This window comes from Numida meleagris, chromosome 1 (genome assembly GCF_002078875.1).
Source record: "Numida meleagris isolate 19003 breed g44 Domestic line chromosome 1, NumMel1.0, whole genome shotgun sequence".
Lineage (NCBI taxonomy): Eukaryota > Metazoa > Chordata > Aves > Galliformes > Numididae > Numida > Numida meleagris.
In genome coordinates, this window is record NC_034409.1 from 168,235,375 (window position 1) to 168,262,969 (window position 27,595).

General features: G+C 39.8%; 1 protein-coding gene across 1 annotated transcript; it reads left to right on the forward strand.

Moving 5' to 3' along the window:
- On the forward strand, positions 78–23,320 carry VPS36 (vacuolar protein sorting 36 homolog). Its single transcript, XM_021376956.1, has 14 exons — positions 78–298; positions 1,370–1,438; positions 5,185–5,255; positions 6,833–6,947; positions 8,150–8,239; positions 9,219–9,305; positions 12,387–12,419; positions 12,529–12,606; positions 12,992–13,126; positions 14,364–14,429; positions 14,992–15,056; positions 15,231–15,315; positions 17,768–17,844; positions 17,931–23,320. Exons 1-14 carry the CDS (start codon positions 203–205, stop codon positions 18,022–18,024), a joined length of 1,161 nt encoding a protein of 386 aa, XP_021232631.1. The 5' UTR covers positions 78–202; the 3' UTR covers positions 18,025–23,320.

A 27,595-nucleotide genomic window follows, 5' to 3' on the forward strand; every position in this document is an offset into this window, starting at 1 on the left:
GGGGCCGCCGGTGGAGGGCGCTGCGGCGAGAACATGGCTGCCTCTCCTCAGGCTGCCTCTCCTCAGGCTGCCGCTGGAGGGCGCCGCGCCGCTGTGGCTGGAGCGGTTGGGGCAGGGCCCTGCTCGCCCGGTGCCTGCTGGACGGGAGCAGTGGCTGCGGCCTGGTCCCTCCTAGGGAAGAGAGAGGTCCGCCCGGGCTGCCATGGATCGGTTCTCCTGGACCAGCGGGCTGCTGGAGCTGGGAGAGACGCTAGTGCTCCAGCAGCGCGGCGTGCGGCTCTACGACGGGGAGGAGAAGGTGACGGGAGCGGCTGGCGGGCGCGGATGGGCCCGGAGTACCGCTGGGAGCACGGGCGGGGGAGCTGGGGGAACGAGGGGCGCTGCTGTGGGTCGCAGGCTGCGGGAGGGGGGAGCGGGTGAGCGTGAGGGGACGTAGTTGAGGAGAAGGGAGAGGGAGAACCGCAGGGCGCCCAGCACGCGTTGCTGTGAGGTTTGACAGGGCTTGGCTCTGTGAATCACAGAATCATTAAGGTTGGAAAAGACCTCTACGATCATATCGTCCAACTGCCAGCCCATCCCCACCATGCCCACTGACCATGTCCCTCAGTGCCACACACACCTCCAGGGGCCGTGACTCCACCTCCTCCCTTGGCAATCAGTTCCAGTGCCACGGCTCTTGATCTCCCCATTTTTCTCCCCCAGAATGGCTGCACACCCTTCTAAGGAGCTATTAAAGCTCGCTTTGAGTTTTACAAGTAGGAAGCAATTTGCTAACACAGATTTTCCCAGTCCTGATTGCTTACCGATAAATAAAATATTTCTTCAACAATAAAATGGATAGAAGGAACACTCCTATTTGGTAGGCCTGAAGACTTCTGTCTGTAGTATGTTCTCGTTAGATTGCTTTGTGTTTTTGTAGAATTCCTACTTTCTTTATCAGCAAACAGTGTTCCAAAGCCAATAACCCTTTTAAAAATAGGATCTTTAACAGTTTGTGTATCTTGCACAGCATGTGGAGGGAGGATCCCTCAGGATTTCCTGGGGGTACGTTTATGCAGTTCAAAAGGAAGTTTGTGTATATCCATGTAATCCTTTTATACTAGTTTTCCCCATTTTTTTTTCCATGAACTTCATTGATTCTGCTCTCAGGAAGAAAAAAAAAATAAGAGCACCCTCAAAATATTGGCTTGTTGTATCTTATTCCAATGTTGGCTAATGTGTAATGTTTCCAAGTTCAGTAATGTGGTGATGGATTTACAATTTGACTTGATGATCTTGAAGGTCTTTTTTAACCTTAATGATTTTATGATTTACTTATGCAACTTAGTGGTTAAATTTGTTGTTGATCTGTTTTATTTTTCCTGCTTAGGTGAAATTTGATAGTGGAGTATTACTGCTTAGCACACACAGATTAATATGGAGAGATCAGAAGAATCACGTAAGTATCACTTTGGTCTCTTGCACGTCACTCAGTTGTAAATTTCATATCAAGCAAGCTGTAGTTTGCAAATAGAAAAGAAATTATAGAATCTTAGAATCCTTAGAGTTGGAAGGGATCTTTAAAGGCCATCTAGTCCAAATCCCGTGCAATGAACAGGGACATCCAGAGCTAGATCAGGTTGCCCAGGGCCTGATCCAGCCTCACCTTGAAAGTCTCTGGGGACGGGGCATCCACCACATCTCTGGGCAACCTGTTCCAGTGCCTCACCACCACAGCTTTGTCTGTGTGTGTTTTGTCTTACACATGTAGCCCACATATTTTCTTTCACAGAAATTTTGTTCAAAAGGATTATGTACGAGGAATGTTCTTTCACCCAATTCTCCTTCAATGAAATAATTGTGCTGAGATGAGGAGGGGTTGAAAGGAATCATATAATTTTTCCTTTTCTGTAGCACACAAATAGAGAAGAAGATTCTGGAATAATGTAATAGAAACTTGGTTTTGAGAATGAAGGTGAAAATGTCACTCAAACTGTAATCTGAATGCCTCTTCCATGCTCCTCATTTAGCAAGACCTTTTCTTCCTCAGCGTGTTTCTAAGTCCAAGCTTCCCCATCTTCTGATCCCAGCATGTAGTACCAGGCCATGAATTGATAATAGTCTGTGTTTGGTGGCAGTATTACGTTGTGCAGGCCTTATCCTTCCAGCAGACTGTTCCTGTGGTGAACCAGTAAGCCAGACCATTTGTCTGTACTACTGTGGAGATTCAATTAAGAGTTCAAGCAGCACTGTTGAAACTACAGTGTAATGTTGCTGCTGAATGTTTCATATCGTCTAGTCACTGGCTGAGATTATAGGCTAGGAATGGCTGAGAAAGATGACAGATGTGTAATAAGCTCTAAACATAGACTGTTATAATGTGCACCACCTTAGAGTTGCAATTGAAGATGTCTTTCTTAGAACCAGGTTGAATTCTCTTTGTTTTGGACACAATATTTTAGAAAATTTAGCCTCAGAAGCCATGTGCACGTAACAACTCTTCAAATGTGAGTTTTATTCCACTGGACTAGCTTTTAGCAAGGGTAGCCGAAGCATCTCTCATACTTAATGGCTATTCCCACCAGTTATCACATTCTTGCTCCATGGCGGTGAGCTACACAGAGCCTTCAGGACATATAAGGTCACCAAGGATATCTGAATTTGTCAAAGCAACTTATATATGTATATAATAGAATCATAGAACGGCCTGAATTGGAAGTGATGTCAAGTATTTTTAGTTGAAATTTTTCAAAATGCTTTATTCGAAGAGCCTGTCCCAACTGGGGGTTACTATTAAGTCTGGAGTTGATTGTCTAAATCATAAGCCACCCTTTGTAATTTTTTTTTTTTTTTGCACAGCCAATGTGAGATAATTTACCTAAGTTAGACTGTCTCTGTAATTCACCCCTGACTTCTTCATCAGCATCTTTTTGTGACAGGCGGGCATGTGAGGCAATATGCACCGCTTCTAATCTTCTCAGTCAGACTTTCTATTTGCCTGGAGTAACGTTGCATATGACAGCTTCAGGAAGTTCAGATCCCCTTTTTCTTCTCAACAAAAAGATGACATTTATTTCTTTTCCCCATGCTACCTAGGCCACATTGTTCCTTGTACTCTTCTGGGATCATGGAATTTGCTAAAAAACAGAGAAGAAACTTGGAGAATAAGAAAATAGTTCTAACTAATAATTTAACTGAGCAAAGATTCTGACAAACTCCAAAGTCTGATTAACAGAGGAGGCAGAAACATATGGCAGCAGATTGGCAGAAATTACTGATGTCTGATCAAGTACAGGTTAATTCTGTCTCAAGAGAGTGAGGTTTTTGTTTTGTTTTTAAATCTGTAACTTTGTAGCTGTGGTAAATGAAGCTGATTCTTTCTCAAGCTCTTAGGAGTGAAACATGGGCAGCACAATGGCCTTTTATATTTGTGTTGAGCTATGATTCATAAACTTTAGAAACCTTAGCTACCTTACCTAGAATAAACTTCTGGAGATTCCCCTTTTATTGTGTCAACCAACTTTAGTAATGAAAGAGGCTACTTGTTGTTAGGCTGAAGTAGCAAAACTTGTTACAAAAACACTTGTGTTTTATAGCTGCTGTCCTTACTTACCATCTGCAGTCAAATAGCACAGAAAATAGTAATTTCCAAAGAAAAAAAAATTATGTAGTTCTTTTAAGTTTGTTACACAGCTAGATTTGCACATTACAAATCACAAAATCATACATAATTTCAACACTAAATAGTAGAAAAATACATGCAAATGAATGCATTGTCTTCATATCCCCACAGAACTTTTAATTCATTGCTCTTTTAGTATCACTTTCTCTTGCTTCTCTCACCAGGAAGGGGTGATTCTAAGTCCTTGTACTTACAGTAAATTCATAGCTTTCTAGCTGTGAACATAACCATAGAATCATAGAATCATAGAATTAGCTAGGTTGAAAAGACCTACAAGATCATCCAGTCCAACCATCCACCTACCACCAATAACCCCACTAACCATGTCTCTCAACGCTATCTCTAAATGTTTCTTGAATAATTAATAATTAATTTATTAATTTATTGTTTAAAAAAATCTAGATATTTCTCTCTTTTGTTGTTTTCAAAATCTTTGTTTTTTAATGGAATCTCTTTTTTTGCCTATATTTATGTGGGCATTTTATAAATGTAATTGTTCTATACATTGGTTGTAAAATCTGGAGTCAAACAGGAAGTACAAGCCACGTTTTTCTTCCCCCTGTGAGAGATTTACTCATTAGTAGGAGTTCATCCATGTATACTTATAAGCTCTGATTTAACATGTATTTAATCATTCCATGCAAGGAATAATTTTGGTAGTAGGGACTGAGAGGACCTCATAACAGTATTCATTATAGCCTGGTGTTAGGGACACCTTCGTGGCTGATGGAAGAGAAAGCTTCAAAGAGGGAATGTTGGGTTTCCTGCATTCTGACCCTGCACTACTGATCACCAAGCTATCATGTGAAAGAGGATGTTCAGCAAAGGATATTCACCAAAACAAAACCAGTCACATAATTAGATGTTTTGAATTGTTCCCTTCAGCAACCTCTGTCTCAAATACATACATAAAGAGTTTAGATTAGTTTCCCACAGATAGATACAGTCTTGCTTCTTGCTCTGCTTTGATTTTATCTAAAGCACAGTTCAATAAATGTGTGCTGACATTAAGTCTATGAGGGTGGATAGATGGAGACATTTGTATTGGTGTATCACCACTCAAAAGGTAATCCAGCTTTTAGGCATTCAGCACTGAGAAACTGGTGGTTTTGTGTAGTGCTTTGGCTCCCCAAGTAACATCAATCCAAGCATTTTAAGGACCTATTGGCAATGTGCACCTACAAGGGTAAGCTGCAACGGTGTGGAAATTTTAGTGTTCGTATCTTGTACTTAGATCCTAAAGCTTTGTTCAATTGAGGTTTTATAAATCTAGCCTGAAGTGCCTTACACTTATATTTGTTTTGGTTATCTGGAACTCAGCTTCAAGTCTGTATTTTTCTATTTTTATTTCTCTTTAATAGATTGTTTCTGTTGTTAATAATGTATTTCATCTGGAGTGCCTCTGACAGCACCTGCAGAAATCTGTACAGTTTATGAAATGGGAAAAGAGAATAAATGGTTTAAGAGAATTAACTGTCAGGATATGGCTTTAATGTCTTTTGTGTTTGCATTGGTAATTCCAGGAATGCTGCATTGCTATACCTCTGTCTCAAGTCGTCTTTATTGAAGAGCAAGCAGCTGGGATAGGAAAAAGGTAAGGTGATCAACAACTTTTTGCACAGGTAAATAGTAATAGGACAAGGGAGAACGGCTTTAAGCTAAAAGAGGGGAGATTTAGCTTAGATGTTGGGGGGAAACTTTTCGCTGAGAGGGCGGTGTGGCCCTGGCACAGGCTGCCCACAGAAGCTGTGGGTGCCCCATCCCTGGAGGTGCCCAAGGCCAGGTTGGATGAGGCCCTGGGCACGGTGCAGGGCTGGGACTGGGTGGGCTTTAAGGTCCCTTTCCACCCAGGCTATTCCATGATTTTAGGATGATTCTGTGATAAACATTTTTCTCGGATTGATAGTTATTTGCATGTGTGTTATGTGACAAACCCAAGATTACTTAATCATCCATGGTAGGTTCTGTTTGTAACCCATGTTTCCAAACTGACAGCCACAGAGCCCAGCGCTCCTCGCTTAAGACCAAGTGCATAAGCGAGTCATGGCAAAGTGGTGTTTGATGCAAGTGGTTGAATCATCTTGTAAGTGCTAAAGTATGTGTTCCAGCTTGCCATTTTCATTGATTAGTCATCAATACCACAGTGCTGTTGCTGAATCTAAATTTGAAAGCTAATTTTTGTCATTTATGTCACAGAACTGATTAGGAATAGAGAGCCTGCCAGATCCCGTATTATCTTACTTTACATGAATATATGGTTGATTCTGAGCTTGCAAATGCTAGTGATGGATAGAAGGAACTGGTGTTTCCCCTCAGTTAGGTAACTGATTCAGTATGGTATGTGTACAGAGAAGTTTGACAAGAAAAAGATTAAATGGAGAAATTGTGTAGTCGAGATGTGCTTGCAGCCAGATGAATAGATGCAGTCAGATGAATAGACTAAGGTAATATCCTAGGGGTACCCTGATGAGATCAGGTAATTCAATTCTGCTGAAGAAGGCAAATAAAGATCTATGAAAAAAAAACTATTGGTAAAATGAAGTGGGAAAGGCAGACTTGCCCCCATGCTGTGACAGTGGCCTAGTATATTCCTAAAATAATGCTATCTCGAGGTTTGTTTTGGTGGTAGGTGTCATTTTAGAGTGTTATTTCCATGCACATTACCTTTGAATGTTGATTTTGGACAAATTCACATGCAGTGTTTGCAAGTGACACATACAAGTGGGAGATTAAACATAATATTGAGAGCTGCTGCTTTCCTGTGACCGTTAGTGTATTTTGACAGTAATCATTGCAAATCAAAAGCCAAATCAAATGTACTGCTTCACAATTAGTTTTTACCTTAACTAATGTTGTCAGAAATAATTGCTTGAAATCTTATGATCTATTGCATTTATTTCTTAAAAATTATGGCAGATACATTTTAAATGTGTGAGTTGTTATTGTTTTAGGGGTTGTATCTTTATGCAAGATATACACAAAAAATGTATGTGGCAAATCAGTTAAACATTGTTGCACAAATGTAAAACATTATTTGATGTACTTCAGTTCTTGCATGTGATAAAGTTAGTGCAGATTTTTAACAAACAGATAACTTTGATTGTAGGAAAGGGATTTTTTGTTAGTTAATAGAAAAAGCTGTATTTTCTCTTTTCTTTAACTCTTTCTTAGTGCCAAAATAGTAGCTCATCTTCATCCTGCTTCTTCAAACAAAGAGCCTGGCCCATTCCAAAGCAGCAAATACTCCTACATAAAACTTTCTTTCAAAGAGCATGGGCAAATAGAGGTAAGTTTTGTACCGTGCAAGCCCAGTACATCACAGCTTTGGACATGCCTTTCTCCTCTTGCTACGATAGTGATAATTTTCCACGATCTTTCCATGTTGACTTTTGAGGTGGAGTTTTTCAGTACATCCTTTTTGAAAGCAAACACTATGAGCATTCAGAGTTCTGTGCTTTGATTGAATATAGAGTCCCAGAAATGTCAGGGGGTACTATTAGACTTTGTCCTCTTCTTAGTAGATTTAATAAAATCTTATTTTTCCCATATTATTTTTAAATGGAACGCATTATTTTCCAAAATGATGACCTTGCAATCTGTTACTGTTAATAGAGTAAAAGATTTTTCTTTGTACCTCTCTACTGAATGGAAATCCAGCAACTTACTCCTAATCAGTTCTCTCATTGCTTTAGACCTTTGTTTTATTGTGTTTTATAAATCAGTTTTTCGTTTTTCTCCACCAACAGCTAATCTCAAAGTCTTTTCACATTCTAAAGAATGTAATAGATGTTAAAAAGAATGGTTTTTTTCCTTAAAAAACAAAACAAAACAAAACAAAGGAATTATCCTCTGTAAGGAAATTTTACAGTATAAAATCCTCATGAGGAGAGACTAAGAACTTGAACTCCAAAAGACAGAAAAAAGCCATGCCATTTCACTGCAGAAAATCCGATTTTCAACTTGAATTAATTATAGATATCTTTATAAGACATTTATGTGTCTTCTGTATCTGTATCTAACGTGCACATGTTTCATCAGACTCACTTTCATTTCTTTGTGAGCAGGTTGCTTAAAGTTACCTAATGAAGTAATGCCGCCTTCTGGTGTTAGCATTAAACAAATAAGTCTGCATTGTTGTCTTTATACTATTCAATCAACAGATTGTTAGTAATTGTATTGATAATTTTCCTTCCTTTTAAAAGTAGGCCTTTCAGCAAACCTTGCCATTTTTAACTTCAGCATGTTTTGGAACATTCTGAATATCTGAAAAAATATTTTACAATAGAAGTAGTCATGGTAGTTTGACTAGTAGCCTCCTCTACCACGTGTAATTTTGAAGACTGGAAAAGAATGTTGTGCTGTGAATGTGTAGGTGTTACCATGCTTCTTCCTATAGTGCAACTTGATTCATCTACCAAGATGCTAAAAGAACCAGACATACTTTGCATATTTTATGAAACATCCATTGTCACTCTCAAATGTTTGCAGTTCTTTAGACGATTCTCAGAAGAAATCACACAAAGGAGATGGGAGAACGTACCTGCTCGACAGACCATTCAGGTTAACAAGGATCCACAGGTAGGAGCAGAGTGTCTGGCATCCTTCTGCTTGTCGCATGTTACTTAGTTTAGTTTGAATTCAGAACCTTCATGTAATTTTGTTTCCACAAGTGCTGTCTCCATATCCTGTAACTGTGTCTGGCATGTCTTTCTAACCAGCACTGCAGGCACATTCAACTTTGCTTTGCCTGTTTCTTCACTAGCACACATCAGTTTTTCCTTTGCAGTTTTCACCTAGTATTGCACACCATGGCCTCTCTTCCTTAAGTGTGCTCTGACTTGAGTAGTTGCTAATGAGCTCATTTTTGTAGTAGCATATTCCACATGAGAGACTTGATAAAGCTGAAAGGTTTTCGGTCTTGATTATGATCACTTTTCTGTTTCTAGTGGCTGTAAGTCAGATATGTAACATGTAAATTTTATATAACCATTTGGAAACCCTGTGGATCTGATTTATATTTATATTCTAATTGGGCAGTTGTTAGGGAGGGTCTCTTTGTCAGTTAGATTGCCTTTTTTTATCTGCCTGTGTATGTCTGTGTTAAGAACTGATGTGTGTGTATGGTATCTGTATATGAATATATTGTACATATGAATATGTAGAACACAGATTTCTCGAGGTAATTGTATTTAGATGCACTCATGTATTTGCCTTGCTCTGTATTAAAGACATTCACATGGACTCAGGAGGCTTTAACTGGGATAAACTGGAACGTTCAGTCTAGATCAGGCTATTAGGCATATTCATATTAATAGGTTCAAATTAGTAACCGTTATCTGCCTATACTACAGCGAATTCACACTTGCTTTACACATGTAGTTTATTTTTTGACACTGATTTTAAAAGTACTGTCAAGAAATATATGACTTATTGTATGTATGGTATCAGCTATTTGGAAGAACTTTTTCTGTGTTCTGATATAAGCTTTTTCACGCTGAGGTGGATGAGAAAACCTAGCATTTCCTATTTTGATTCCTTGCTTTATTTTCTTTTCCAGGCAGGAAGAATAAGGGCTGTAGGTATTGTAGGGATCGAAAGGAAATTAGAAGAAAAAAGAAAAGAGACTGACAAAAACATTTCCGAGGTAAATACTACTGAAGTTTCAAGGTCAACCATCTGTATGAGCTATTTTCATTCATTCACACTTTCTTTTAGGAGCAGCTGAAATTGTTTATTGCTTTTGTTGAGACATCTGAATTGATTGTGTATTTTACAATTACTTATTTTTTTGACTGCCTTTTCAGTATTCGTAAGGGTACTTCATGTAAACAGTTCCTTCCAAGAAGGCTGTTCTTCAGAACTACTGCTGTGTATTTACAAGATTTATTTTGATGGAATTAGAAATCTGAGTTCAGTGACTTTTCATCAAGAGAAGCAGAGCACAGACTTCTGCAGAAACAGACCATTGCGAGTGGTTTTTTTTCCCCTCTTTCTACAGCTCATTTTGGTTTCAACTGAAAATGTAATATCTATTTAGACAAACGTGCCGATCTAGGTGCACATAATCACGATGCAGTTACATTTTCATCACATGAATGCTCATTTTTTAAATGTTAGACTTATAATTACAGTGCCGTAATTGTCCAGGTGCCAGCAAGTTACAGGTATCTGTGCAAGGTATGTTGGCAGGATGGATGCTGTCCTTTTCCCCAGTAACAGTGCAGTGGTTGACCTGCAAATGTCAGTCTTGATGGACAACAGAATCAATTTGTTACTTCACTGAAGATCTTTCAGATGTATTGGGAGCAATACCCATCTGAAGTAATCTGGTTCTGTCTTGGTAACAGAGAGGGATACACAAATTGATGTGGGAGTACTCGTAAACTGTCTACAGCAGATTGATTTGAATGGCAAAGCATTATGGGATTCAGCGTGCCGCAATAAAAAGCACGCTGCGTATTCTGATATAGCAGAGTTATATAGCAGCTTGTGGGCAGCATGCTGTTTCAGATACCGCTAGAATTTTTTTTTTCTTTTATGAAGAATGTAGTGAATGAAGTTCTATGTGTAGTTCAAAAGGCTTTGTGGTTATATATGTGTGTGTGTGGTTCAAAAGGTATTGTCTGGTTATTTTTTCCGTTTGTAGCTTTTTCAGAGAGTAAAAGAAATCCATTTGTGAGTGTTGCATGAACGGAGGAAAATCATGACTTGTGAAATCCTGCCTTCCTCCAGCTTTAAATGTTATAGATGACTTAATTTAAAAAATGATGCCCTGGCTTCCAGAAAAAGGCTTCCTGCATCTGCTGTTCACTGCTGATAAGAATCCCGTTCTTTAGCCTTTTGTTTATCTGAGGAAGTTCCTGTTAGGTGTGTGCACATTCCCCTTTGTTTCCAGGCCTGCCCTCGGTGAGTCAGGCAGAGGAGGAGTTACACACAGCATACTGTTTATTTAGCTAAAGCAAGGGTTCTTTTGATGAACAGCGTTTCCACGCAGGTTTTAGAGATTAGAAATAAGCTGGGAAAAGCCTTGTTAGAAAACTTTGTTGATATCGTATATGAGTACAGTAGAAGGACTTAAACTGCACTAAGGATTGAGAATTCTATTGTAAACCGTTGAATTTGGCAGCTTAGGAAGCAAGAAGAAATATTCCACTTAATTTTGGATACCTATCTGAGGTACCAAGTGTTAAGAGGCTGAACTTCTATGGTAGGTGGAGTCACTTGTATCATTAGGAGGGATTTGGGTGGAAAAAGAACTGTCCCTTCCTGGAGACATCTCTCTCATTTGTGTGTATGGAGTCTCAGGCCAATAGGCTTCTAAGTCATAAATATTTGTAGATGGGAACAATTCAGTCTTCCTGCATAAGTTCTGCTAAAATTCATCTTTCTAGTGGGATACGTGGGGGGTTGGACTAGATGATCTTTAGAGGTCCCTTCCAGCCCCTGCAATTCTGTGATTCTGTGATATTAGTTGGAATATAGGAAATGGCATAGGAGCAATGCCTAGAAACTGTAGGCAAAATGTGTCTGTGTCTGTGGTCTTTTGCAATACTGTAACCAAATGAAGTTCTTTGTTTGTGGCTGGAATTCCTGGGTGCTGCTTTCAGGCACGCTTTAACTGAAAAGGATCTAGAATGTTTTTTACACCAGTTGGTCAAAAAAAGGTAGTTTGAAAAGGTTCTCTACCTGGGCGTGTTGTCATGTATTTAGAGAGCTGGGCCAAAGGCTGAGTATATGTTGCTGAGGCTGCCAGAAATTAGTTACTTTTAAATATATATTTACTTTTTTTTCCTTTTTGGTCAAAATACACGATCTTTTTAAATGTTATTTGGTTATCAATAGTAAAACTTGTGAATTTCACAACCATAGCAGTTTACCATCTCAACCATTGAGACCGTAGCAGTTTACCAAGCTTAACAGACTTGATAGAAGCACGGTCCTATGTTGTATGTTCAGTTTATTACATAGTTTTGTGAAAACAATAAAGCTTTAAACAATGCTTAGTGCATTGTTTTTTAACTGTTTTTGTTAATTGTGGGAGCATCACTGTTGTATTGTGTGAGATAGTTAAACGAAAAAATGTTGACGCATAATTTCAGAGATTTTGTCTCTTCAGTTAAGCATACATATCAGAGTATATATCATCTTTCTTGCTCATTTTAAAGTAACTACAATCTTTCTTACTAACTTAGCAGCACTCACTCAATCAAGTCAGATTGTGTTGTCAGGAGGAATGTTTCTGTAGCATTACAGCTGGCTTGCCGCTGTCCAGAAGTAATAGATTTTCTTGAGTGAAGGTGAACTCACTTGGTTGAAGAAAAACCAGCCTTCACCACCAAGAAATGTTCCCCCAACATTCAGGAGATTGTAATTATCTTGGGCTGTTTCATCTTCCTTGGGTCTCAGTATCTCATTGTTCCTTCCCATGGCATGGACTTCACAGATCATATTGAACTAGTATTCACACTAAAAAAGAGTGCAATTGTTTGATCCTTCCTTCATTCTTTGTTGTTTATGGATTGTATGATTTTTCTTTGTAGACCTGTAAGAAACAGTTTTCATGAAGCAATCAACTATATATAATGTGTCACACTATAACTTATTAATGTAAAGGAGTTGCAGCCCTTAAAATTAGCTTGAATAAGTATGCCAAGGTAGCTCACTGTATCTATGAAGATGAATGCTCTAACTGTTCTGATCTGAAATGTCTTGTTTATCATTTCAGGCTTTTGAGGACCTTAGTAAACTAATGGAGAAGGTATGGCACATGTCACTTATCCAAGCAGATTTATGCTTGTTTTCTCAGTTTTAAGCAAGTTTTCTCTGATGACTTGCGGACTGATTTATCTGTGGGTCTTTCTTGATAGGCTAAGGAAATGGTGGAGTTATCCAAGTCAATCGCTAATAAGATTAAAGAAAAACAAGGTGACATCACGGAGGATGAGGTAAATGAATTTTGTTTTTAGAATCAACAGAAATGTCCCTGTGTAAAGCAAAAGCTATCCTTTTAATAATACAAGCTCTGTAAAGAATACTTTGTGAGGGTTTTTTTTGTTTGTTTTAAATCTAGTTAAAGAGACTTAAGTGTTTGGTGTTAACTTTTATTTTGTCCCTTTCTAAAAAGCATAGATTTTAATGCCTTTGAATGGAGGATGATGCCAGTTTTCTGTTTTGTATTAGTCTTGCTTTCACTTTGCTAGTAATTGACTTTATTGGTAGTAAACTCTTTGAATTTACTCACCAAAACTGTCTTGTGGTAATAAAACAAAAGTCCTTTAAAAACGAGGTCATTCACTAGCTGATAAACTTTTAATTAATTTATTTGTTTAGACTATTAGGTTCAAATCATATCTACTGAGTATGGGCATAGCTAATCCAGTTACTAGGGAAACACATGGATCTGGTACTCATTACCACATGCAGCTGGCAAAGCAACTTGCTGGAATACTGCAGACACCATTGGAGGTAACGTACCTAATTTTGCACCAGTGTTTTCTTTATGGTGCTGAGTTTTCATGAAAGCGTGTTCTGGCTCTGTTTCTGTGCCTCTTTGTAAAGTTTCTAATTTAGCAGCATAGCCTCTTATTCACTGCTTACGTAAGTCTTTCCTAGTAAGAAAATTTAAATGTGAAGTGTAAGAATATTTTTTTTGGAGAAATGGTAGCTCCTAATTCATGAATTTTTGGTGATATTTGGTAAATCAAATTAGCAGTCTTTCTGCTATGTGAAAAGCTCTGTATTCATTCCTTACCACAGAATATTACTTTTTTTTTTTAGAGAGAAAAACAGTACAAACTCTGAATATATAAGTATTCTTTCACTGAACTGTTTTAAGTATTACATACTTATTCTCCCTTTAGTAATATGTAAGTATAAGCTCTGGGGAGGCCTCATTGTGGCCTTCCAATACTTGAAGGGAGCGTTTTAACAGGAGGGGGTACAACTGTTTACAGGGGTTGACAGTGATAGGACAAGGGAGAATGGTTTTAAACTGAGACAAGGGAGATTTAGGTTAGATATTAGGAGGAAGTTTTTCACACAGAGGGTGGTGACGCACTGGAACAGGTTGCCCAGGGAGGTTGTGGATGCCCCGTCCTGGGAGGCATTCAAGGCCAGGCTGGACGTGGCTCTGGGCAGCCTGGTCTAGTGGCTGGCAACCATGCACACAGCAGGGGGGTTGAAACTAGATGATCATTGTGGTCCTTTTCAACCCAGGCCATTCTACGATTCTATGAATATCTCATATTTTAATTTATTTGAAACTTTTAGAGGGTTCTAGATTCTTGCCAAAAATCTTTATTTCCTTTTGAAACTTCTACATTTATATGTCTCTCTAGAAACATACAGAATGTTTTGCTTAAGAAATGTGTCACCTATCGTGATCAGATATACTGTCTGAGAAATGAAAATTGAAAATCGATAAATTTAATATATTTAAATTCCTTCTTCCTTTGACTTTAAAATAAAATTAGTTCTCAGTCTTTGGATATATTATCAATTTTTTACATTTTGAAATGGTTGGAGAAAGATATCTAACAAGTTACCTCTAATGCTAGAAATACCTTGGTATTGCCAGGGTAGTTTTTTCATGAAAGGCCATGATTAGCTTCTCTGCTTTAGCTGTTCAATCAGTCAATGCAAATGAAGATAGTGTGTTTACTAGATTAATACTATTTCTCTTACCAGTCTTGTGCTTACACAGGAGAGAGGAGGAATCATGTCACTTACAGAAGTGTACTGTCTGGTAAACCGTGCACGAGGATTAGAGGTGAGGAGTTGGTTTTTCTTAAATATTTTATCAAGAGCACTTCCTTGATAAGGTAATTCAAGAAAAAGTGTGAAAATATTCCCTACCAATTGCTCACTCTACGCAACAGGGTGAAGTGATCAACTCGTTATTTAAAACAGGGTTTTTACCTTTTTCCTTTCTCCTTCTTCCATGCAATGTTTATGTATCCTCTATACTTTGTCATAACGTTTGCTGCTTTTTATAATACCATATAGAAGGGAAAATCCTCCTTGACCTGGAAAGAAAACTAAGGCCAGGGAATAATAAAGAATGAGGATTTTTTTTTTCCCAAATGCATCAGTTCTCTCAGTAAACAGGGTAAGAATGAGTGTTATAGAAAAAAAAAAAAAAAACAGTAAGGGAACAGGAAGGAGTGTAGAAGCCAAGAGAATAGACTGGACAATATGAAGGGAAAAAAACAAAGAACAAAATTAGGTAACCTGGTGTCTATTATATCTGTAGTTACTGCAACTCTTTGTTTTGGTGTTATGCTGATACTGCAAATACATGCTGTAAATAAAGATGTTGTACTATTTTTTAGTTGCTCTCGCCAGAAGATTTAGTGAACGCTTGTAAGATGCTGGAGTCGCTGAAATTACCACTACGGTAAGAGATGTACAGCAGGTGCAGTTATAAAATATGGTACTCGTAAGTCAGGGCATGGTGCTTAGCTGACTTAATGTTTTACGTATGGTACTTTTTATCATTGTGGATGTCTCAGTGTGGCCATAGGTGGTGTGCATGGGGTTTTCTTTTACTTTGACTCTCTTCTGATTTCAGGCTTCAGATATTTGACAGTGGTGTGATGGTGATTGAGCTCCAGTCTCACAATGAAGAGGAAATGGTCGCTTCTGCGTTAGAGACAGTAAGTGAACTTCATTTCCTTCAGTGTTCTGATTATACTGGGGAAATTTAAACACGTTAGATATAAAAATGTGAAGTACAGGATTTCCCTTTGAGGCTTTAAAATACAAAATATTCCACTTCTAAAATCTTCTAACAGTACTACTTAAATGGCACTTTCCATCTTCAGATTACAAGGCAGGCAATAATCTTAGTTGTTGCTTTCTCCATAAAGAATAAAACATTTTTCCATCTCTTTTCAAAATTCATTAACCTTTAACTTTCCTCCAAATCTTTGCACTGTCGGATGAAATTTATGGCATGTATTAAACAATTTAATACCAACGGACTTCGGTCTCTGTACACAATGTGCTTGAAGGTAGTGAAAATAGTTCTTACATGTTGATACAGGCAGTTGTTTGACTGGGGCTTATTTTGTGAAATAGCACTTTGTGCTTATAACAGCTTGTTCCGAGTTGGCTGTGACGAGTGCTCATGTGGAAGGTGGCACATAGAGCATTAAGGTAGGTTCATTGAGGAAGAAAAAAGTTATATGAGTTGCTCGATGTGGCAGATGATCCTGATCTGGCTGCCTCTTGACTGTTTAAAGTGCTGCTATCCTGTTAATTTGAGTTAATTTAAGTGCTGTTAATTTGATACATTTCCCTGCACATTTTCTAGCGGGATGCAAATTTTTGCTTTTCCACAAAGCCGCATAAAGGCTGATTCATAGAATCATAGAATGGCTTGGGTTGGAAGGGACCCCAAGGATCATCAAGTTCCAACCCCCTGCCACAGGCAGGGCCGCCAACGTCCAGATCTGGTACTAGACCAGAATACGCCGATTCAGTGTATCCAAAGTTAAAGATAAAAATCCAAAGAGACTTTGACTTGCACAGACAAAGAAAAAGTAGAGCTATCACAGGCGCCTTCCTACCTGATACATCATGTGGATTCTTCACTGTGGTTTTGCATCATTGGTACTGTACGGCTCTCTCTCAACAAAAAAATTTTAGATAAGAAGATGTGCCTAACAAATGCCTTTTCAAATTAACAAAATTAAAACACTTCTTCCAATATATGTTCATCTTTCCAGTTTTTCTTATGTTTACCAAAAAAATACCTAGTCCATTTCAATTTTTTTCTAATTTCTTTTGTTTTCTAACTAATTTGTTACCTTCAGTAAGAGAGCTTATCTCTTTGAAAAGAAAGGAAAAGCCTTTTCTTAAGAAATGATGTCAGCCATGAAAAGCAACAGATGGTGGATTTATTACTGAGGTGCCTTTTTTGTTTTATTTTCATAAAATGGGGCTTTGATTTCATAGAAGAATGTAAGGGAGAGGCTTCGAATGAGGAAGGCTAGCCCATAAGGGAAAGGGAAGAGACCAGAACTCTGGCCAAAAGCACCTTGTGCTTAGTGTATAATACGCAGTAACATGAAACTTCTGAGAAAAAGTGAAAGGAAGTCAGGGTTTCAAACAGGAGAGTGATGTGGTTTCAGATGACTGCTGAAGACGGGAAGATGGGGAAGTCAAAGGGGAAGTCACTCTTGATGAGAATAGTGATTTGGGAAGGAAAAATAATTAATTACCCATGTGCCATATTCGATTGTATAACTTCCATTACTTAAATTTAGTCATATAATCTCAAATTAGGACTAATTTAATCGGAGTTTCTGCTAAAGGGAAACTACTGCTCAGAGACTGCTGAGGATGATGCAGAATAGACCCTTTTCCACCCAGTTATGTAGGAAGCAGGAAATGGCAACTGCATCTGGATTTAAAAGTTTGCTTGAATCTGAAGAAGTGAAAAAATGGAAGAATTCTTGATTTCTAGGCTAATAAAGCATATATTAACATGGGAAATTCAATGCAGTAATAAGCCTGGACTTTAAATTTAGTATTTTAAATGTCCATGTGCCAATCTGTGTGAGAATGTTTCACTTTAGCATATATTAGCTAGCATCACTGGGACAATGGGACCAAAGCTCTAAGCCCAAGTCTGAATCTTTTCTGTTGTGTGAATGTGATCCCACTAGTAGGCCACAGTGCAGGGTGGAATACCAAGGTTTGGGGATTTAATACAGTCACTGGCAATATTGTAGATCAGCTTAAATTCTATGCCTCTCTTAGATTGCTTGAATTTCTAAATCAATGACCAGTCATGCCCTGCTGTGTTTTATTTCCTCACTTACACTTCCCAGTTTGCACAATCACTCAGTACAGTTAGACTGTGCAAGTACTAATTGTGACAGTGTGCCACTGTCTGTGAGCTACTTTAATTTTTCCACTAATTTTTTCTGTCTTTAAAAAAAAAAACCTGAAAGGATACCATGTACTCATTTTTTTTTTAAATGCAAACTAGTTTCCTTTGCAAGAGATTTGCCACCAATTTTGTACTTCACAAAGCTAGACCTGAGCGAGTTGCTATTTTAATGCCTTAGTTTGTTTATTAGAGTGTTTGGTTTTTGATAGGTATCTGAAAAGGGCTCTCTCACAGCTGATGAGTTTGCGAAGCTGGTGGGAATGTCTGTTCTCTTAGCCAAGGAAAGGTAAGGGATAATTGCTGTGTTTAATAGTACCTTCGTTATCAGGTTGTCCTCAAGCAATGCAACAAATCCTCTTTTGCTTTCTCCAGGCTGCTTCTTGCTGAAAAGATGGGCCATCTTTGCAGAGATGATTCGGTGGAAGGCTTGAGATTCTACCCAAATTTATTTTTAACACAAAGCTAATGTAGTTTGTGTATATTTGCTATGTAACAGTTGAACGTGAGAGCAGAGAGCGGAACCTTTTCAACAACAGACACTGAAATTTTTTACTTCTAGTCAACTGCAACGGTGATGAACATTGCAACACTTTACAGTTCTCAGGTATTTCAAGTGCTGAATCATCTTGTATGGAACCAGCAGGAAATAAGAATCACTAGGTCAGAACATGTTAATTGTCCTAAGCTGGCTATCTCACTTTTCAAGTTCCATTTGACGTGCTTTGTAACTTCTCATTCTTCGAGATGAAGATGGCATACGAGTGAAAATGGAGAGAATATCCCTATAGCCTGACATGAGAGTCAGCACCCAGAACACAGGTTATTGCATACTCCAATTCCAGTTAATTTGTGTCTGGAGCAACAACGCAGACAGATGCATCTGTTGCGATAAGAATAGAGACTTTGGTGTGTACTGAGGTGTGAGGAATGAAACAGTGCAGAATAACCCTGTCTCCCCAAAGTGATGAAGTTTTTTAAGAAGATCCTGGGTTTCTTTGAGACAGAAAGAACCTGCTGCGTGAAAAATTAACAGATGTTATGTGAATCTAGAAAGCGTAGTGTACATTTTGTCATGTCTTATGCTACTATCTCAGATAGAAGCATTGTTAGTACAGACTTCCTCCCTTCTCTTTTCTTTGCCATCTCCCTTCCTGTCTCATTGTGCACTTTGGGTGCACTTTCTCTGTCCTCTCTTTATACAGCACAGAGTATAGTAGCCTCCTGTCACTCCACCAGACTCAAGTCTTTAATTTTTGTTTGTTTTTCATCTTGTACTTCTGATGAAAGATCAGTAGTGAGCTTCATCAGCCCGTTACCTGTTTTGGAGAGACGGTTCATTTCTTTGTGTCTCATACGCCAAAACTAATGTGCTTTCAGTATCAAAGAGAAGAAGAAGGCTATCACCCTATGTTTAATAGTCACAAGGTGTCTTTGTGTTTGGTATTTCTCTCCCTGTTTTTAGACTGGATGCAATTTGATAGCCTTGGCTTTTGTAACTCCAGTGGAGTTGTTACATTACGCGGAAATGTGTTGTCGTGGTAATAGCAGTAAGTGGATGTTTATGATACACATCACTTAAATTTTCAGCTTTTTGAATTGACTGGTTTCAATAAATAAAAAAAAATCAAGTTATGGGCAAAGACAACATGTATGCAACTGCATTATAATTGTGGCAGTGGAATTGACATTGAAAAAAGGAGAGGTTTTTTAACAGCCTGAAAATGTCTTCAGAACTATTTCAGTGTTACCACAGCTTAGACGTGGTTAGGAACCTGCCAATAATGAGCTCAATGTGGACATCCTTACAGTAATAATGCTTTTGATTTGCCAGATGCTCATTTAGATCCACAGAATTGTGTCCTCTTATCTTTGTCACTAGCAAAGTTTTGTGCAGTGCTTTCTTTACGGCAGTTTTCCTCTGTGTTTCATGAAGGTGCTAAAAATAATGGATTTGACACAGCTGAAAGAAAATGGTTCCACACTATTCTTATTCTGTTAACCATCTAGTATCATCTCTTCAGGAGCCTTGTGGCCTGCTGCTTTTCTTCATTTTCCCCACAACTCACAGAAGAGATCTATGTGAGGTACCTCAGGCAATGAGGTACCTCAGGCAAAATCTAAGGAAAGACTGGAAATTGAGAAATACAGAAGCAAAAAGCTGGATTCTGACAGCTGTTTCTCTTGCTTGATACTCACACCTGCCCCGGAGAAACCAGTGGTTCATGGGCCCGAGCCTCTCCCCACAAGGGGATGTATCTTCTGTCAGAAAGCACAAAATCAGAAAGGAAATGCCAAGCGTAAACTCCTGGTCTCCATTACTCCAACTCAGAGCATTTAATTATCTTAATTAAGTAATAACAGTAGGATGCGTTTAGAATGATGGTACCTTCTTGAACTTTTCTTTCCCAATATTTTCCTTGACATTTTTTTTATTTCTGGAGGGAAGAAATCTAGAAGCTAAACTGTATAGCTGGTTTGGAATATAAACATAGACATAAGGAAATGACCACTGAAAGTAATAAAAATTAAAAGATTTTTCTTAAGTAGACTATTCTGTGAGCTCCTTTCTTCCTTAATGTTTTTCGAGAGCTTTGAAATTTTTACGCATCAAAATCATGTGGTTCTGTGGGGTAGGTTTTTAGAGAACCTATTTTTGCCACCTCATTTTGTACCCAGAGGGGTACAAGACGGGTTTGATTTAAAATAAAAGGGAGAATTAAATGCAGTTATAATGTAATTATAATGTCCTGGTTCTGTTGCTCAGTAGCCTGTGAGCTGCCAGAGGCCAGAATCACGGAACTGGAGATACAGAAGCACCAGTTCCATGAGGGAGCCAGTCTGAGCCAGAGCCACAGGTACACAGGTACATGCTGCCTTTGGAAAGGCCTTTGGCGCACTGGGATGTGTTTTCCCAGCTGAAAGACCACAGAAATGATGTATCCAGCACTCATACAGAGCCAGCTGTTGTGTGGTGACGTAGCTGCAGTGTGTGGTACGGTGTGGTAGTACACTGAATGGTCCTGAGTTCTTGGTGCCCGATCCTGTTTCCCTTGGGACTAACAGCAAAAAGCCTACTGACAGTATTGATGCAGGATAACAGAAGGGAGAAGATATAGGAGCTACCGATTTAATACAGAAGGTGCCTATATGAACCTCATTTTCTTTCATGTTTTGATCATTCCCAGAACATTTGTATCATGATACGTGAACATTATCTCATTTTGCCAGGGATGCCCAATTATGCAGTCCTTTGAACAGAGGCTTGTAACAGAGCTCAGTTCAAAAAGTGCTTGTTCCTTTATGGAGCAGTCTTAAATGGTGATTAGGGTTTTCATTTGAGAACACAGGCCTTTTCATGCCTCTGACAGGAAAAGAAGGCTGCTCGGGAATCCGTACATCCTTTCCGTTTCTCTTTTGCCTTTGTGTTCAGGAACAATTACTCTATATTCAGCCTATGGAGGCACAGATCTAATCTGAACCACACTGCTGAAGTGTAAACCTTTCTTTCTAAAATGTATAAGCGCACGTATATATGTATGTGCATTTGGAAGTCTTTGGAAGTATATCTTTAAAAATCACTCCTGGTTGTATATTGCTTAGCTAAACTCATTTGATGCTCAGTTTTTGTAACCGAAGTAAGTTCTACAGTTTGTCTGAAGGACCCAACTCTTAAAGCCTGGGACACTTTCATTTGAAACTGGAGAGTTCTCTCAAAATATGCTCCGAAAAGGCAGGAATGACTGATTCAAAATTATTTGTGGATTTGATATGAGGTCATTGTTATCTTTAGTAAGAACAACCTCCCCAACCTTTTTTCTGAGCTACAGTCACAAATGTGACTATTGCGTTGCTCTTCCTATGCTGGCAATTCCCATTTTATCCTAATTCTCAGTGCTTCAGGCACCCAAATAAAACGTAAGAAACTCACGTTTCAGGACTTCCTCTGCCAGGATTTGAACCAGGATTTGTTCTCCCAAGAAAGCTGCAGGTATGCATGCCCAGGGGATATAATGTCCATGCCTGTCGGCAACGTTCATCTTTATTTTTAAGGAAATACTTACATACTTTTTGGAGTGGAGGCCCAAGTGTCATACTTCCCAGGTAGCTGTCCTAGCCAGCATGCTTAAGAGTCATTTTTCTATGTGGTTTAGATTTAAAGTATTACTCAAGTATTAAAAAACAAAAAACTTAGGAGAGAGTGAAGAGCCCTCTGTTTCAGAATACCCCACTGCCTGCTGGTTAGCACATGCTCATGAGAAGTGGAACTGAGAGAAGCCAGCTTGCTTCATACCACAGCTCCAAACCAAAGACCAGCTCTGATCTTGGGTCTCCTCTTCCCACTGGACTGTACACGCTGCAACTTCAGATTCCCACTGATGAATGAGAACATTAAAGCCTGCTCTGCTGTGCTCGCAGCAGTGACCGACAGCATGTTCAAGGTAAAAGGGGTTGGTACTGACAGAATATTCACAACACTTTTTTGAATGTAGTCCTTTGCTTCTGCTTGTAGCATAAGGGCTCGAAGTATCCAGATGTTTTGCGTTGTTTTGTTCATTTCAAAGTATTTTATATACTTTGGGGTTTTCGCTTAGATGGCAAAATGAGCACAGGGAGTAAGTGAAGGAGGGGACTGATGTAATCCAAGTGCTGTTTCACTCTTTGTATTTTTTAAGCCAATAATCAATCAAAGACATCAGTGCTCCTGTATCCCTCGATTCACGTGTGCAGAATAATCCCAGATGCTCCAAGGCAGGACTTGCTGTTTAACCAACAAGTTTGCAGGAGGATATGTGCTGTGTGAAAGTTCTCATTCCAGCAACTGTTTTTGCAGGAAACAGAACATTTGCAAAGAACAACAAGGGCAGCACCACTGCACAGAATAAATTTGTCTGTTGTTGGTATTGTGGCTATTTAATGACTCACTTTCTGTAGGTAGAATTCATTTCCAATGTTGTTTAAATGTAACTGTATTTGTCTATGAGAAACAGCTGTTCTTTCAGCCAGACTCAGTTGTGTGTGTGGCATAATTCCCCCGAGCCTCACTTAAAATCCAATGGAGAGTTTGAGGTGTGTCCTCGAATTGCAAAGATGTTATGGTTTGACCCACCCCTTACATGAGAACAGCAGAACTCCCACTGACTTCAAACCCATCCTTGGTTATAATTCTCAGATGCTGACTAGTAAGCAGCTCTGAGAAGTGGTGCATTAGGTATGGCTGCGCTCTGACAGGAGGAAGGAAGAGCTCCAAAGATGTTCTGGAGTAAGATGGCAACGTGTGTCACTCCCATAAATATCAAACGAGCCATAACTGCTGCAAAATGACTACTTGTGATCTTTCTGCATTTCTATTGTTTTTGCCACAGCGTTTGAGAAAGTCCAAGATAAGGATAGTTTTTTCCCTACTGGGACTCTATTTATAGGCTACAAGGCCAGCAGAGAATGTGGCCATCCAGCCTGACCTCTCGGGTGACGGATGCTGCAGGTCTTCCCTTAGTTAATTTGTGTTTGAACTAGGGCTCCTCTTTTAGGAACAACAAGAGATCTTGATTTCTAGGAAATCCCACCACAACTCTTGGAACATTTTTCTAGTGCCTATTACCTGCTGTAAAAATGTTTTCTGTAACACAAGCAGAGTTTGTTTAGCTTTATCTTCCAGCCACTGTACCTTACATGTAATAAATCTTCTACTGTGAGTGCGTTCCCATCATGCCGGGAGTCCTGGAATGAAACTGACTTAAAATAAATCATTTGGAGCCCTTCTACCTGCTGCGTTTTCCTTTTTTTTTGCTTTCCCCGAGGTTTTCCATGGTTATCTGGTAACAACCTTCAATTGTGAACACCAGAACTCAACCAAGAAAAAGCTGTTTGCAGAAGTACTAATTGCAGAGACAGTCTATATCTTTCTCCATAGCTGCCCATTCTTCATACTCCCAGGCACCCAGGCTGCATGTCTGTGCTCTCCAGCATGTGCTTGAGCCCATGTTCCTGCTCAGTTCTCTCCCCACCCATACAGATGCAAACATGATTTGGATTGCAGGCCTCTGCTGGACTCTCATCCCCATGGCCATCTTAAGAAGGAGGGAGCATGGGGTTTGAGTTGGGATAGTGGGAAAAGACAAAAATCAAACGTCATCTTTCTCCGCTTGAAGCCTGTGGGCAGCAGCACAAACTCACTGAGGTGGCAGTGGGAGCTCACGATCACACAAGAGCGTGATCCTCAAATCCTTTTAATGTAATGAATACCCAGGAAGGAGCTGCATATGCTCTAAAGCATGCCCTGCATTCTTTGTCCCTAGGTGCAGAGTTTTAAGGGAGCTACACTGAAATATGCACCGCTTGCTAAAGCTCAGTGTACTCAGAGATCCTGATGGCTCAGCGACAGGTCGCTCGCTACCTGTCATCAGTATTACTCTCCCAATGCACGTTATCTGAAAGCTTGAGTAGTGAGATGCTGTGCCCTCTTTTACGTCTCTGGAAAAAGTCAGAAATTGCTAAAGCCTAATCCATGCTTAGATTTTTAGATAAGTACATCTTGTATGAAGATGATCCATTAAAATGACATTTTGAGACAAGTATGTCAATATTTAATCCTTTTAATGCATGCTGAGCTAATTCTGCTGAAATTTCCTCAGTAGAAATGTCAAGCCAAATGTTCAATGAAAATGCAAGCATAATTGCATCGTAATACTGCTACCTTTATTCACCAAACACGTAATTTTATCTAAAGGTCCACCAATCTTTGTCAATTGGCATTGGCACTCCCCCTTTTTTTTTTTTTTTTTTAAACTATCAGCTTTTCCATCGCTATGCCTGGACTCCGCATAAGGCTGGCAGGTTTGGATCAGCCCGGGCTGCTCTAATGTCGCAAACCAACCAAATCAATACAACCACATATGTGAGTTTTCTTCCAGCGGTCTGAAACTTCCTGACTGATTGATTGGAAACCCAGTGTTACCATTTGCTGGATTCAGGTTTCTCCAGACCTCATTTTAAATTGCTGTAACTTGAGCTGCTCTTATGTTATGTTCTTGGACCTGCATTGGAATAGAAAGTATTTGGCTGCAGTGCTGGAATATGCCTCTATCATCTGTTTTCTCCTCAAAACAGAACAGTAACATTTACTGAACATCTGTGTTCCCTCTGCATTCCCATCGACAAGTCAATTTTTCGCACAGTAGGACAGTTACCATTCTTTCATTTGACATATACGTTAAAATCAGAAAAATATCACTCAACATTGCAGACCGGGGCTCTCCTGTCCTTTAAAGCTGTTTACCAGTTTATCAGAGTTATCATTTCCAAAGGGATACACTTGAGTTTCTCACTGCTTCCTGCCTTCTGATGCTTCCCCCTAAATCATCAAATATTTACATTACAGCTTCAGACCTTCTTTGCTCAGATTACTTGCTTATACCTAAGCCTGCGCTGCTTCGGGGTTTTACAGTTAGTTCTTCTTTGTCGGTGCGGATGAGGGCAAACAGAGATTTGTTTCGCTTGCGTGGTTCGCTTCCTGAGTTAGGATATTATTAGAGCTTGAGGTCATTTTAATATCCACAACGGGAGGCTTTCAGCACATTTGCTCAGACAGAAGTCACACACACCATGCTGTATCACTGCCCTGCACATAGCAAGAGGTAACGTGGTAGCCAGCCACGCTGCCCTCCGCTCAGCTGGTCTGCAGTCCATATGTGCTAGTACAAGATCTTGCTTTTATGCCAAGAAAAAAAAAAAAAAAAAAAGGCATTTTCTTCTCAACTGAACTGTGCTGACAAGAGGGAGAGCCACAATCAACTCAGCAGCCTGTGCCTGCTGAAACCACCAGCACCGCCCAGCTGCTGGTGCTGCCCATCACCTAACACCCGTAATTCGGTTCAGGTAGAAGCAGGTGGATCTGCTTCAGCTGACGTGCCTGAGCTGGCCCAACCCCTGTGCCACTCTCCACGCCTGTGGTCAGTGCCTCCTGGATGGGCAGCAGCACTCAGCCCACACGTGGAATCTGCCCTAGCACCCAGCAGGACAGCTGCCCACAGCCTCCACTGCTGCCTGCAAATACACATGCATGCAAGCATTCATTTTATAGCTGGAGAACAGGTGATCCTGTTTATATAGGCCAGCATCCTGTGCCAGGATCCTTTTCCCTGCCTGACCTTCCTGTGAGGGCTGTCCTGAACACCTGGGCCAGGCAGACCCCACCAGCGCAGAGCTCAGGTCCCTTCACTTTGCCTTCCCCAATTGCTTATTATGCCAGCTGCCAGCACTACTAAGCAATTAGAGGTCATTTTCTCTTTGTATTCTTTGGTGCCTATGTTAATTTTCCTCCCAACATTACAATTCTGGACAGAATGAGTGTTCCCTCTTTCTCCTGTCCCTTCTGTTACTAGTTTCTCACTCTCTAGGGAAACCAAGTTGAATGGCAGGGAAGGAGGCATTTCTACCTACTGCTAACCAGACATGTTGTAATGAAAAATCTGATCTCGATGAAATTTGGATGGCACATTAACAAAGACAGATCTCAGTCCCAGCATCACAGCAGGTGTGTTCCGTGCAAACATAATCTAGTATGCCTCAAAAGGTTTAATAATGCAGCCTGTGTATGTATCCTGTGCTCATCCGTCTGCCTTCTGGCTTCATAGCAACTTCTATCATGTACTCATACTGATGACCTGTGTTTTTTAATCATTATTTTTTGGACTGTGCTCCCTTTTGGAAATGCTGACACAAAGGGGAGATGGGTCTGAAGCAGCCATGAAGTATCTAAAGGGGGGCTGTAAGACAGAAGGGGACGGGCTCTCTAGCAGGGTATTCTGTGATGGGACAAGGGGAAATGGTTTCCAACTGAAAGAGCGGAGATTTAGATCTGATGTAAGGAAGAAGTGTTTTACAATAAGGGCGGTGAGGCACTGGCAAGGGTTGCTCAGAGAGGTGGTGGATGCCCCGTCCCTGGAGACACTCAAGGTCAGGCTGGACTGGGCTCTGAGCACCTGATCGAGCTGTAGTGTCCCTGTTCATTGCAGGAGAGTTGGACCAGGTGATTGTTAAGAGTCCCTTGCAACTCAAATGATTCTATGAACACAGCAGCCTGAGCTGCAGGCTTGATTTTGTTTCTGGCTTTATAATCTGAGCATAATCTCAGTTTACTCTGTCATAAAGATGAAGACAAAGCTTTTTTCATCAGAAAAAAAAAAAAAAAAGAGAAACAAAAAGACCAAAGATCACAAATAACTTGTAAAATACTTTAAAGCCATTGGATTAAAGGCAGTATAGTAAGTGCAAAATACTGACGTATGAGGAAAGCATATCGCCACATGTTTCAGACTCTTTCCTGCTCTGTGAATTTATTTACTCCTCTGCATTACAATAGAGGAAATACATTTTTTCTCAGCGATAATTTTTTTTTAATTGTGTTTCTAGAAGAAAAAAAGCCTGGCAAAACACTCACCAGTGTAAGTTTTTCACATGTTAAATGCAGGCAGTGAGTGACACTCAAGTTTCAGTCCTAGGAATTCAGCAGAACTTTCAGAGCATTGCGAACGTGCTTCCCCATCACCAACAATCTCTTTATAGTATTATTTTATTAACAAACATGATTTATTAACAATTTCCTTCAAGCCAAACCCAGAACTGTGGCGCATCCACTTCTGTTAGCTGGCACCCTAAATGACCAACACACAGTGAGCTTCTGGCATGACCACATGCATCCTGCGTAGTGGTGCAGCTTGGAGCTGAATTCCTGCAGCCAGGCCACTGGCATGCACTGGGACTGGGCACAGGGTGCTGCTCAGCATGTAAAGCAGGGTGAGTGATGTCATAGAATCATAGAATCATTAAGGTTGGAAAGACAATTAAGATCATCCAGTCCAACCATCAACCCATCACCATGCCCACTGACCATGTCCCTCAGTGCCATATCCACACGGTTCTTGAACACCTCCGGGAATGGTGACTCCACCACCTCCCTGGGCAGCCTATGCCAGTGCATCACTGCTCTTTGTGAGAAAAAATTTTTCCTAATGTCCAAGCTGAACTTCTCCCAGTGC

Bases quoted from the DNA above. Each gene is read 5' to 3' on its own strand.
- VPS36 (XM_021376956.1), top strand. From the start codon at position 203: ATGGATCGGTTCTCCTGGACCAGCGGGCTGCTGGAGCTGGGAGAGACG. The intron at 14,430-14,991 runs GTGAGGAGTTGG...ACTATTTTTTAG, and splicing joins ACCGTGCACGAGGATTAGAG to TTGCTCTCGCCAGAAGATTT. The intron at 17,845-17,930 runs GTAAGGGATAAT...TGCTTTCTCCAG, and splicing joins GTTCTCTTAGCCAAGGAAAG to GCTGCTTCTTGCTGAAAAGA.